Below are 13,197 nucleotides of genomic sequence, written 5' to 3'. Positions count from 1 at the left end.
CCAGCCAGGGTGAGCTCACTCCCAGACACCCCTGACACAGGAACTTCATAGGGGAACAAACCACGTGCCAGGCACTTTGCTGGGTGTCACCACGGAACGGTCATCCCCCAATAGCCCCGTGAGGTGGGCATTACTCCCATTTTATACAGGTGGACACCTAGAGGGGACTGTCCCAGTTCATCACGCTGCTGCCGAAAATCCATTGTCAGAGAAACAAGCAAGAGGCAGAACATAAGTAAAAATAACATGAATGTGCGTTTATTTGAAAAATTAAGAGCCAGCATGCTGGTGCACACACAGACTCTGGAAGAGGGCACAGAACCTGGCATCACCTGGGGCTTCCAGAAGGGGAGCTGAGGGTGGGGGTGTAGGGGGGAAGGAGCCCTCTACACTGGGTTTAGTTTTGTGCCTTTAGGTTTCTGAACACTGCAGAAATATTGCTGACATTTAAAAATGCATGAAAGATTTAAACATAGACTCACAGACTCAGTGACAGAAAGGGATGTGGAAGTGATTGAACTTTCCCCCAGTTATGGCAGCACTTGTATGCCTCCAGTGATGGGGAACTTACCCCTTAACAGGTCAACTCCCAATCTGTCACGACTCTTGCTATGGGCTGAAGCATATCTCACTGGTTTAAAGTCCCTCTCCTGGGACAATCTTTTGGGTATCAATAGGATGTCTGGAATTGGCTGAGCACCTCCTGGGGCTGTGGGCTCTGGTTTCAGTCCCCAGTGAGATTGGAGTCCAGTTTTTGGAATCCCAGCAGTGGGTAGGGTTCTGAGACCTCCAGCCGAAGCAGGACTTGTCTGCCACACTCAGGGTAGATAGCTATTTGTAACAACGTGGAGGAAGCCCTTTTCCCCAGAGCTCCTGTCCACTTACTGCACCCACAAATTCCTCACATTACATCCCCTTGCCCCACTTCCTCTTGTCCAGTGTGTACAGAAATGTCCTTGCATAGTGATGTTCTGATGGAGTGCATCTGACAGTCTTATAGTAGCAACATCCCCAAACCTCAGTTTCCTGATCTGTAAAATGGGGTTAATAATAATACTCACCATAGAAGGTGGCTGTGAGCATCAGGTGAGGTGATGGTGGTGCACACTGTGGGGTGAGAGGAGCTGGGGGGCTCTTGCCTGCCTTACATCATTCCAAATCCACGTTATGAATATATACACACACACATACACACTCATATGCATATATACGTGTGCTTATTTGCATGTACTTACTGATGAGGTTGGGGGGAGAGAGGTTTCCATCTGGGGCCTCAGCTATATCCATGGCTGGGGCTTGGACCCATCTGGGCATGCCTGGCTGTGTCCAGCCAGTGGTGAGTGGGCCTGACGGGTGGATTTGCAGGAGGGATGAGAAAAGGGACACACACAGGGGCTAGGAGAACACTAGGGAAGGGAGCTTCCAAGCCCAGGCTGAGTCTAGACACGACAGCTACTGACAGAGCTGCTCCAGGGAAGCTCTCAAGATGCTGCAGCCGGCGACCCCAGCGGTGGGGGGTGGATACCCCAGGCCCCACACACCTTCACCTTCCTGCTGCAGCCTCGGGGGACCCTTAGCTGCCAGGCACTGTGGGGACACCCAAGGGAGAGTCTACGGTGTCTGGCAGAACCCCCCCAAAGTAACAGAGCAGAACCGTTTGTAAGACATCCCACCCTGGAGGACCCCAGAGCCATGTCACAACCAGTAGAATGTGGGCCCCTGTGGCTTGAGACCTGCAGGTTTGGGAAGGATGAGCCAGGTCTGGATCTCACCAGGTGTTCCCTGAGGCCAGGATCTGGGGCAAATTGTACTGGGGGTGCCACCCAGGTTTGGGGCAGAGGACTCCAGGACTGTATGGCATTCAGGCTACTTTCCTCTCAGCATCACATAACTTGGCCTTCAGGTCAGTCCCTGGGCCCTTCAGAGTAAAGAAAGGGCTATTTATTCCTTGAGCCAGGAGTCCACTCTCCAGGGGCTGAGCCCGAACCTGTCTGCATGACCACCAGCTCCACATCCCCCTTGACAACGGCTCCCAGGCCACCGCTGCATTGGACTCCGAGCTCAGCCCAGCATTAACATTCTGCCATGGCCTCCGGCCTCTCTGCAGGCCCTGGATTCAAATCCTGACCCCTCCACTTTCTGACTCCATTGGGATTCCTCGTTATCAGCACCCTCAGTTTCTCCATCTGCATATGGTAGGAAGAGAGGGGAGGGAGGTCCTGGGGGCTGCAAGACACCAGCAAGCTGGCCCCTGAGTTCATGCCAGATCCCTGGAGACTCAGAATAACTGGGGAGACCCAGGGGTCCTACAGGCACGGGGGGGGGGGCAACATCCCGGTCCAAGCGGACCCTGGGACCTGAGGGCTGAGACCCGGCGGCAGACAGCTCACACGTGCAAGCGTGCTGGTGTGAAGCCCACGTGAGGTGACATAGACGAAGCCACTGTCACCCCCGCGGGTCTTCAATAAACTCTATTTCCGTCTTCTGTTTTTGGGGTTTTTGTTGTTGTTGTTTTCTTTTTCCAAGTTTAAAAGTCAAATAGATGTTTTGAAAAGAGACCAGCAGACTGGCAAGCAAGCAGGTCATCGGGGGACGGTCTTAGCCACCTGCAGGCGATAAGAGAGGCCTGCAGAAGGCAGCACTGGTCTACACTGAGTCCTAGACCGCGGTTACATGAGTGAGCACCCAGGTCCACACCGACGAGTCTCCAGCCCGGGACTGAGGGGAAGGAAGTGAGTCACAGGAGGAGAAGTAGACAGCCGAGATCAGCCGTACTGTTTAAGAACCTGCTGGATGATGTTCTGTGTTCTCTGTGGTGCCTGCATGCACTCACCTTCAAGCGAACCTTCCCGCAGGAGAGAAGCAAAAGGCCAGGACGCTGAAGTGAGGTGCAGGGGGCGGGAGCCAACCAGGTCTGCATCAAGCACATCCTGTGTGCCGGGCTCTCTTCTCACCTGCCCCATTTAACAGACGAGTAGACTGAGGCACAGAGAGATTAAGTGGCCTGTCCAAGGTCTCCCTGTTAGAAAGTTGCAGACCCAGGACTCAAACCCATGCTCTTGACTACTAACCCACATCGCCTCTCACACTGTGGCTCATAGTTCCTCATGTTTTGAAAAAAGACTTAAGACATCTGAAGCAACTGTGGTCAAATATTAACATGGGTAAAGTCTGGTGGTGTGTCCTTGGGTGTTCTTTCTTCTGTGCTGTATAATTTCCCATAGGTGTGAAATGTTCACAAAAGCCTCTGCTGGCCCCAGGCCCTTTGCCTGGCCGTGATCCACACCATGCAGGACATCTGGCTGCCAGGGTGGCTAAGCAGTGACCATCTCACTCCCCAGGGCTCGCAAGATAATGCCTAGCACATTCTCCTGCTGCGTCTGAGTGGCCAGAGGAGGCCTGCACCCTGGGGAGAAAGGATTAGCCAACACCTGGGCTGCCCCCTCAAGACAGGGAGGGCAAGAGACCCACTGGGCAGGCAGGCTGGCCCGTCGCCTTTCCCATCACTCTGGAGAAGGAACTAATGACTGTGTAATTAGCAGGCGTCTGGTCGGCAGGAGCTGATGCATGACTGGCTGCCCACACTGACCCAGTCTGGCCTGTGTGTCCCGGTTCTGGCAGCTGACAGTGCCCAAGAGGCTCCTGGAAATGTGGGCCACACTCTTGGACCCTCAGGCAATCCTCAGGACCAGTGGGCTGGGGCCCAGAGTGGTCAGTCGTGGCCTGGCCTCACCTCCCTACCCTCACTCTAGAGGTAGGGAAATTTGGGCTGAGGGTCCTGCGTGGGGTGACCAGGGGTGTCTACAGTAGGATCGGGTGTCCACCTTGTCCCAGGCAGGGCCTGGATGGACAAGAAGGCAGACTTTGGGTCCTGAATAGGCTGTTGACAGCACAAAGCCAATGTTCGGGGAAGAAAATCTGGAGGTTTCCTTAGCCACAGGGCTGGTTTCCTCCTCTGTTTCCATCAGACAGGGCTCGAGGGCACATCAACTCAGAGGACCAGCTTTGTTCCTGCTGTCCAGGCAGTGTCCCCTCCCTTCCCCAATGTCCCTGGCTCCAGATGGTATTTGGTGAAATGGTCCAGGTCCATCTAGCCCGTGGCTGCCGGCTCTGGCAGGAGCACAGGCCTCACGGGCTGTGGCATTCACTAGTGTTTCTTAGCTTTTACCCCTCATAGGTAAGACAGGCAGGCTAGAGGGGGCTGGAGCTGGGGAAACGCCTTCTCCGGGGGTGGGTGAGGCCCCAGTGAGCCTTACCAGCCTGCCGGGGGACTATTTCACAGTGGCAACTTTCCCCTCCTCCTGCAAGAGCTCTGAGGGGGGTTGAGGAAATTCCTAGAGGTAAAATCACAAAACTACGCCCTCCCCCTTCAGACTGAGACCCCCACCCCCACCCCCAGGGGTTCCTCAGCCTCATGCTATTGCGACTTCTGCAAATTTGGCTGCAGGTGAGCAGATCACGGCTGGAACTCCGGATTCGCTGGCCTCTCCAGATTGTGGGGTAGTGGTGGATGCGCAGAATTTAGTTTCTCAAGGTCCAGGAAAAGTCACTGATTGGCAGTTTGTTCAGCCTTTTTCTTTTCTTAAACAGAGGTACTGGGGATTGAACCCAAGACCTCATGCATGCTAAGCATGTGCTCTACCACTTGAGCTATACCCTCCCCCTTGTCAGGCTTTCTCTTATTGGCAAGACAAGACTGACAACTTCCAAGTTTCCTACGTGTCTGGGAGGAACCAGAGACCCGGGCTGTCAAGCAGCAGCCCACTGCGTGACGCAGCCTGGGTCCCCTCTTCTGTACAGTGGGCCTCAGGATGAAGGCTCCGTGTCCGTGCTGCCGAGATCTGTAAAGATGAGAGCGTTGGGGACCCTGGCAAATATGAGGACCAGTCAGATGATTCTGGGTCCCCAAGCCTCTCTGCCCATGACCTCAGGCATCAGGCCTTCTCTGAGGTCAGACAGCCCTGCACGCCGGAAAACAGCCAAGTGCAGAGAGGGCCCTCAGGCCTAGAGTCTCAAAGCTGCTTAATACACGTTTGTTGAATGAACTAATGAACAAACCTCTAGAAGGTTTTCCACCCAGGTGAGGCTGGGGCTCAGCAGGACACCAAAGAGCTGGCCTCAGACTATGCCCAGGTGTCTGGCCAGCTCCAGAGACTCCTGCGGGCATGACACTGGGCACTGATGAGGTTGTCCTCAAAGCTCACGGCTACGGCCCAGGCTCTGTGTCCCTCCTGCCCTCCCATCCCTGTACACCTCTTCCAGGGCCCTGTGTTGATGTGTTATTATTATGGTCTGAATGGTTGTGTCCCTACGAAATTCATAGGTTGAAATTCTAACCCCCAAGACAATGGTATTAGGAGGTGGGGGCCTTTGGGAGGTGATTAGGTCATGAGGGTGGAGCCCCCACGAGTGGGATTAGCACCCTTGTAAAAAGACACCAGTTTGCTCTCTCTCCCTCTCTTTCTGCCATATGAGAACACAACAATGAGGAAGAGAACCGTCACCAGAACCCAACCCTGATCTTGGACTTCCAGCCTCTAGAACTGTGAGAAATACATTTCTCTTGATTATAAGCCACTCAGTCTGTGGTATTTTGTTATAGCAGCCCAAACAGACTGAGACAGGTGTCATCACCCTGTCTGACTCCAGGCTGGGAGGAAGGGGCCATCACAGGTGCCCCTCCCCAGACTGTGCAGGAGTCGGCCAGTGGAAGGCACTGGTGGGAGCTGGAGGGCAGGAGGAAGGGAGAAGTTGGAGTATTTCTCTCCCTCTGTCTCAGGCAGACTCTCTGACAGGGGCTGTCTCCAGCTCCAGCCCACTGGGGTGAGCTTAGCTCCTTGCCTTCAGTAACACTGCCTGCTGTTCCTGTGTCAAGGACTTGCAGAATCTTCCTGCTGTTGCTAGTCTCAAGGTTGCCTCATTGTCCCTTGTATGGCTTCTTGGTCATCAAGTCTCTGCATTAAATTCCCCCTCCTTAAATACTTAGAGATGTTTGATCTTCTGTGGACAACCTGACTCTATGCATCACCTGCTCAGGCCCAAGTCACAGACCCTGGAGAGCAGAAATGAATCTACCCCTAGTCCTGCCATAAGGGCTGGCACAGAGACACAGATCCAGTTCCCCAGGGCAGCTCAAAGAGACCTGCCCAGCATGGGTGTGTGATTTGGGGCCATGAAGGCCAAATAGGAGTTTACCAGACAGAGAAAATGGAGAAAGGCATTCTCCATGGGAGAAGTGAGTGCCTTGGGGGGAGCAGTTTGGTGGTATGAGATTCTGGGGTGGGTGAGGCTGTGTGTGTGTGTGTGTATGTGTGTGTAGGGAGTCATGTCTAGGCCATGGGAGCTGAGGCTGCACCCCAGCCTGCTCTCTGTGTTGTATACTTGGGTTGCTCGAAGAGTAATCTCAGAATTTCTTGCATTGGAATTTTGTAGGGGGGCTCATCAGAATCTCTGGGCCTCAGAAGCTCCATTTTAGGAGCTGGCTTGCTCAAGAGAGTTTGCAAACCACTGCCCTGGGCTCTGAGAGGCCCCACGGTATTTGCCTTTCAGAAAATCCTCTCTGGCTCTGTGGAGTGGTGGTGATGGGGAGGTAGGGGAGGCATGGGGCTGCTGGGGGAGCTGGTCCCATAACCCAGGTAGGTGATACAGGGCAGAAGCAGAGGCAGAAGCTGCAGGATGGAGAGCCGGATGCCCACCCAGGGGGTATGCAGGAGTGGGAGGGAGGAGACCCAGCAGTCCCAGGTGGTAGGGAATCTGCCAGCACAGGAGGGGAGAAAGGGACGAAGCCTGGCGTGGGGGCCAGGGGTGGACTCTGGAGGCTATCCCATCCTCCCTCCCCACTTTGGGCCTAGGTTTCACTTTTCCTTGTGAATCCCAGGGCAACACCACCAGCCCTTCACACTGCTGCACTCCCATTTTTTAAGTGATTCTGTGAGAACTCCCCACCACGTGCTCCATCGTGGCCCTGCCCTGACCCAGTCAGAGGTAGGACTGGAATCTAGGGGTCCAGGCCTCCGGCGGGGGAGGGGGGTCATCTACCTCCCGGGCTAAATAGCGCGGCGGGGAGGCAGCCATATCCCAGAGAAGAGGGAAACAGTCCTCACCCGGGTCCCAAGAGGCCAGGTCACTGCCACTGTATTTAGAAAGACTCCCAGTCCAGGAGGAAGAGGCTGCCCGAACAGCGGGAACAGAGGTCGTGCGTGTTCCGAGTTCCGCACCTCGCTCTCTTCCTTCAGTCCCATTGGGGCGTCCCCGACCAGAGGTGACCCCCCTGGCCGGGGAGGTCCCCAAACTAGAGGCCCCGCGGGGCGGGCAACCGGGGAGGGTGCCGGCGGGGCGGGAGGCGGGCGCTCAGTGCGCGGTCGGCGGCTCCTCGGGGGCCGCGCCGGCCGGGGGTGCCCTCCCTCCGCCTCTTCCTCCGCCGGCCGGGCCGGGCCGGGGCGGAGCGGGGCGGAGCGGGCCGGCGGCATGGCGGGCCGGCGGGCCGGGGCCGGGGCCGGGGCTCGGGCGCTGCTGGCGCTGCTGGCGCTGCGGGCGCTCGGGGCCGCGGCGCACCCGCAATGCCTGGATTTCAGGCCGCCCTTCCGGCCGCCGCAGCCGCTGCGCTTCTGCGCGCAGTACTCGGCCTTCGGCTGCTGCGCCCCCGAGCACGACTCGGCGCTGGCCCGCCGCTTCGCGGCCCTGGCGGCGCGCGTGGACGCCGCCGTGTGGGCCGAGTGCGCCGGCTACGCGCTGGACCTGCTGTGCCAGGTGAGCGGGCGCGCGGGCGGCTGTGCGGGGCTCGCGGCGGGAGGGCGCGCGCGCCGCGGGCCTCGGTCGCGGGTGAGAGAGGTGGCGGTGGCAACCCCACTGGGCGACGGTCAAGAGTGGGCAGCGGGCTTTGGAACCCGAGACCCCCCAGCCGGAGTAACTTGGCACGGGGCAGGGGAGATGGGCATCCTGGGACGGCTCAGGGCTTTGCCGTCATTAGCTTTGTGACTTGGGCCTTCTCTGGGCCTCAGTTTCCCCTCCTGATGATGTCATTACTCCCTCTGGGGAGGGAGCTCCTCTGCCCCCGGACCGCCGAAAGACAGCCCCCACCCCCCGTGCTCTGGCCCCTGGAGAGCCCCGCCCTGTCGGAGGACCGGGGTGGAAAGTCTTTGTCCTCCTCAGGGCTCCCCGGAGCTGCCCCCAGGGAGGTGGGAGCCGTAGAGCCCGGCAGAGGGCATGCTCAGCTCCCAGTGAGCTCCCCTCTCCCGCCCTGAAGGAGGAGTCTGAGAGCCCCTCCTTCCTCTGGGACCCTGATGTGCGCCGAGCTTTAACCCTGGGTGAGCTAGTCCTGCGATGCCCCAGGCACTTCGGGACCCCACCTCAGTTCGTGCTGTGCCCTCTCCCTGGGATGGCGCCTACACCCAGTGGAGGCACTCTCATCCTTCAAGACCGTCTGAGTGACATCCTTTTGGGGAAACCTAGCAGCCCCGTGACCCTCTGAGCCTCAGCTTCTGCCCACATCAACTGTGCCTCAGCTGTTCATTTTCCTGATTCCAGAGTGACTGACTGGAACCCCAGGTGGGTAATGGGTCAAGGCTGGGAAGCCCTAAGGCTGGCCCTGGCCCAGCACCTGGGCAGCGAGAAGACCGTTGGGTGGAGCCGTCTGGCCAAGTCCTAGCCTCACCCAGCAGGGGCTGGCACTGGTGGGAACGGGCGAGGAAGGCTGGCCTGGAGTTGGACCTACTAGAATTCGATCCTGGCTCTGCCACTTCCTGGCTTTGCAGCCCTGGGTAGGTCATCACTGACCTCAGTTGCATCATCTTTAAAATGGGGGCCATCTTAGCTTCCCCCAGCGTTGCCATGCAGACTGAATGACACATACTCAGGGCTCTGTTGACGATTCCCACTGGATTTCTCCAGTGCCTCCCTAGCCTGGGCAGGGGACTGAATGGGGCCGAGAGGCCGATTCAGAGAAGGCCCAGAGAGGCAGGGACTTACCTGGTGGTCACACAGCCCAGCGGTGGCCATGGCCCGCATTCACTGACAATGTGAGTGGGCTGTCAAGGCAGGAAATAAGAGGGGCTGGGAGCAGACGAGGAGAGGGACACTGGGGAGCTCCAGAATGCAAAGGGCTCGCCTTTGGTGGACTCTGCTGAGCCTCTGAACTGTGCATCTCAGGGGAGCCAGAAGGGTCTGGTCAAGAGGCCACCACCCTCACTGGGGACCAGGTCCTGTGGTCGTCCCACTCCAGTCATACAGCAGAGTTCATGCATCTACTCCACATGTTTTACTGAGCATTTACTATGTGCCAGGCTCAGCAGGGCTCATAAGGTGGGCAGGTCTGAGGAGGAGGAAGGGAAGAGTCAGTCCTGCTACCCTTCCCCAGGCAGAAGGCTCCCCTCTCTCCTTGGGAACCTTCCCAGCATGACCTGACCTTGAGCAATCAGTGGTGGGATGGCCGCTAGCTCCTCTCCCCCAAGCGTCTCTGGGAGTGACCTCATGTCTGGAGAGAGCTTGGTGAGTGTAGCCAAGGCCAGGTTACGGTTTCCCTGGCGGGGCCTTGTGGGAGGGCGGGAGAGCACTGGACGGAGGACAGTATTCTCTGGGAGCCAAGGCTGCATCTGGATCCAGGACCTCCTGATTTCTACCAGGGGAGGTGGCCGGGGGGCCTTATTTACAAGTTTTATTCAATGAGGGCATTCAGGCATTCACAACTGCCTGGACTCCAGACAGGGGAGAGAGACCATGAAACCATGCGTGTGCCCACAGTCCTCCCAGAACTTGCCCCCATCTGGCACCCACAGCTCCTCCAGATGCCCAGAATGCTCTTCAGCAGGAAGGCAGTAGTCCCTCCTGGCCCCTTCAGACCTTTCCTGGGGTTTTGCCCTCATTCATCTAATGCCTGTGTTATCAGGAGGAGCGAAGACAGCTCGTGACACATGGCAGCTTAGGTCGTAGGTTGACGTGAGCCATTCCACATAATGAACTTCCTGTGTAACTGAGATGGCCTCTCTAAGTGCCTGAAGTCCCCAAAGCCTGGTTTCTGATAGAAGTCTGTGCAAAACATGCTCTGCAGGCTCATGTGCTGGGCAGACATTTCCCTGGAGCCCGTTAGATGTTGGCCCTGTGCTGGGTGCTGGGTGCTGGGTGCTGGGTGCTGGGCCCCAAGGCAGTTGGCCAGTTACAAGCCCAGCCTCAAAAGTTCCCTTGTTCAGTTCAAGAGACAGACACAGGCATTTATCAGAATGGGCAAAAGGCTTCCTGAGGATGATTAGGAGGGCAGAGTGAGAAAGGCCCACTTTCCCTGGAAAAGTCCGGGGAGGCTTCCTGGAGGAGGGAATATTGAGTTGCCTTTTTTTGTGTGTGTGGGGAGCAGGGAGGACAGAAAAAAACAGTTTTATTGCTTTGCCAGGCAAAGGGAGTCACAGCAGGCTAATGCCTTAAAGACTGTGAGCCCCTGAGTTGCCTCTTAATGGCCCGTATTGTTTGAGCATTTGCTCAACAAACACATGCATCGTTTCAGTTTATTCCACTCAATAACTGTATGGGCTTTTCCCGTTTATAGATGAAAACATAGGCACAGAGAGGTTAAGGAACTTGCCCCGATCACTCAGGGAATGGTAGACTCAGTCTCCAACATGCTCTGACAGCAAAGCCCTTTTTTTTTGCATCACTTTGCCAAATCGCCTGCTGTCTTGAAGACCCACCATGTGCTGGGCCCTGGGGCCCCTGCCCTGGAGGGCCCCACAGTCTATAGGGTGGACAGACACACAGAGAGAAACTAAGCCCCAGCCGAGCCATCTCTTGCACTGGGGGGGTGACAGAAGCGGAGAGCTCACCTTGCACTGGGGAGGCGACAGAAGTGGAGAGCTCGCCTTGCACTGGGGGGGCGACAGAAGCGGAGAGCTCGCCTTGCACTGGGGAGGCGACAGAAGCGGAGAGCTCGCCTTGCACTGGGGGGGCGACAGAAGCGGAGAGCTCGCCTTGCACTGGGGGGGGCGACAGAAGCGGAGAGCTCGCCTTGCACTTCGGGGGTGACAGAAGCGGAGAGCTCACCTTGCAGGCTGCAGGGTTACAGTTTGGGGAATGTGTCCGACATCGGGACAGGGAGCTGTGAGAGCATTCACGACGGCTGGGGGAGTCAGAGCCTGAGAGAATAGAAGGATAAGGGAAGACTTTTGAGTTAGGCTTTGAGTCATGAATAGGAGTTTGCCAGACGCGGAAGTGGGCGAGGAAGGAACGTCCTGTGAGAGAATATTGTGTCCAAAGACTTCCTAAGGAATAGATGGTGGACGTAAGAAGCCTTTGGGACCCAGCATCATGGGTCATGAGTGTCAGTGACTGCACAGCGGCAACCTCAGAGCAGTAACGTGGGCAGACTGTTTGCCTCTGTGCTGAATGGCCCAGACAGCGAGCAGTGTGACACTGGTTTGGTTTTCCGAGGGTCTTCTGCCACCCCGTCCCCCTTCCACTGACCACCATGAGGCTAGTTTCTGATCGTCCTCCTTGCCAGCAGCAATCATGGCATCCCCTTATCATTGCCTGCTTCTGGGCTACTCTGGTCTGTGCACCAGGTTTGTACCATGTGTAGGCAAGAGTACCTAGGTCATGAGCAAGGGCTGGCTGGACCCAGTGGTTTGATGCATGAGTGCTGCAATTCCAACCTGGCACCCTGGAGGCCCTCGTTGCCCCCTCTCTAGTTCTGGGTTGGGTTTTGATGAGTGAGGGGCACTCAGATTGGCTCCCAGAAGTCTGTTTTTCTTCCCATGGCATCTCTGGAGCTGAGGACAGTGCCTGGCACACAGTTGGTCCCCGGTAAACACTTGCTGAATGAAACTTTGCTGACTAATCTGAAAAGAGCTTGGGTCTGGGCATCATGAGGCCTGGGTCTGAGCCCTGGCTTGGCCACTTCTTGGCACGTGGCCTCCTTTAAGCCTCAGTTTCTCATCTATACAGTAAGAATCACAGTGACCCTACCTTACAGAGATTAAATGAGGCGGGTGCACACAAACCCTCCCTGGTCCACCCTCAGCTGCTAGCTGGACTCACAGGAGGCTCCAGGGGAACTGTGGGACAGGTGGCACTGCACAGAGGCCTGGGCCTGGCCGTCTGGCCCACTGGCCGGCCAAGAGGGGCATGTGAAACACGGTATCCTTGTCTGGGCCTGGGACAGTACTGACCAGACCCTCAAGCAAGTCACCAGGTGGCTCTCAGCCCCACAGTAGCAAGAGAGGAGCCAGGAACACAGGCCATGGTATGACCAAAAGCCTCAATTGTGTAATGGGAGGCGGGAATGGCCCCTGGCCAGTAGCCTGAGAACACAGCCAGGAGGGCAGCCTGCTACCCGCTGCCCCTGGGGGCCTCCTATTGGAACCCGGCCTGGCCTCTCCTATAAGAGGGGAGCATGTGCCTGTCTGCACTCCCCCTACTGTGGGAAGAGCATCCCCCAAGGCGTCCAGGGACCCAGGGCTGAATCAGACCAGGCCTTGGCTTGGTGAACTCCTGATGGAGGGGGTGTGTGTCAGACTCACATAAATAACTATGTATGCTCAGCTCAGAGGCTCTAGCCGAGGGAGGTCCTTAGGGAGACTGGGGTGCGGAGTCCTCAGCTCTGGGTGGGGGTGGGACTCTCAGCTCTCATGTGGTGGGTACTGGGGCTTGAAGCTGGGAGAGGCCTGGTCCCATTTGTTGCCTCTGCCTGGGTTCCCAGAAAGCAGAACCTGGGACAAGGCTCGCGGCTTTTTTCCTTATTAGGATGAATGGATGCTGTAAGCAGGAGTGACAGGGCCAGAGGGAGAGCCCAGTCAAGGATGCAGTTTCAAGTTGGCTGCTGCCAAATGTGACTGATGCTTGACCCGACGAGACCACGGTTCCAAGAAATCACACACACCGCGAATCAGGGCTGTCCTGGGCAGGGAGGAAGGCAGAGCAATTTATCCATCAGCTGCCTTCTCCTGGGGTCAGAGGTTTGCCACATCAGACATTAACTCACATTCCATACCCAGTGGAGTCCCAAGAGCCTCCTCATTGGGGAAGCTGTGGTAGGAGGTGAGGGGTGAGCTATGGCTGGTGGGTTTTGCCCTGTGAAGTTAGAGCCCAGCAGAGCTGGAAAAGGGACCAGTGAGGTCAAGAGGGTCTGAAGAGGTGTCCAAGGGGATCTGATTCACTTATGTCACAGAAAAGCAGCTCTGGCAGTAGAGGACCACCCCAGGGCCCTCCCTGGGAGGG

The 13,197-nt window shown here is 57.1% G+C and overlaps 1 protein-coding gene across 2 annotated transcripts in view; it reads left to right on the top strand.

Moving 5' to 3' along the window:
• The first annotated feature begins 7,431 nt into the window (after nucleotides 1-7,431).
• Nucleotides 7,432-13,197, top strand: part of HHIPL1 (HHIP like 1) — a 29,469-nt gene continuing 23,703 nt past the window's right edge. Inside the window, exon 1 of one of the 2 annotated variants that reach the window (XM_074365048.1) lies at nucleotides 7,432-7,749. In XM_074365048.1, coding sequence (XP_074221149.1) covers nucleotides 7,468-7,749 — 282 coding nt within the window. In that variant the 5' untranslated portion in view covers nucleotides 7,432-7,467. Of the gene's footprint in view, nucleotides 7,750-8,402; nucleotides 8,548-13,197 lie in introns of those variants that run through there. The other variant, XM_074365049.1, reaches the window with a different exon arrangement.

Source organism: Camelus bactrianus, chromosome 6 (assembly GCF_048773025.1).
Source record: "Camelus bactrianus isolate YW-2024 breed Bactrian camel chromosome 6, ASM4877302v1, whole genome shotgun sequence".
Classification (NCBI taxonomy): Eukaryota; Metazoa; Chordata; class Mammalia; order Artiodactyla; family Camelidae; genus Camelus; species Camelus bactrianus.
The sequence above is the reverse complement of the archived record's forward strand: the minus strand, read 5'-3'. Positions and strand labels throughout refer to the sequence as shown.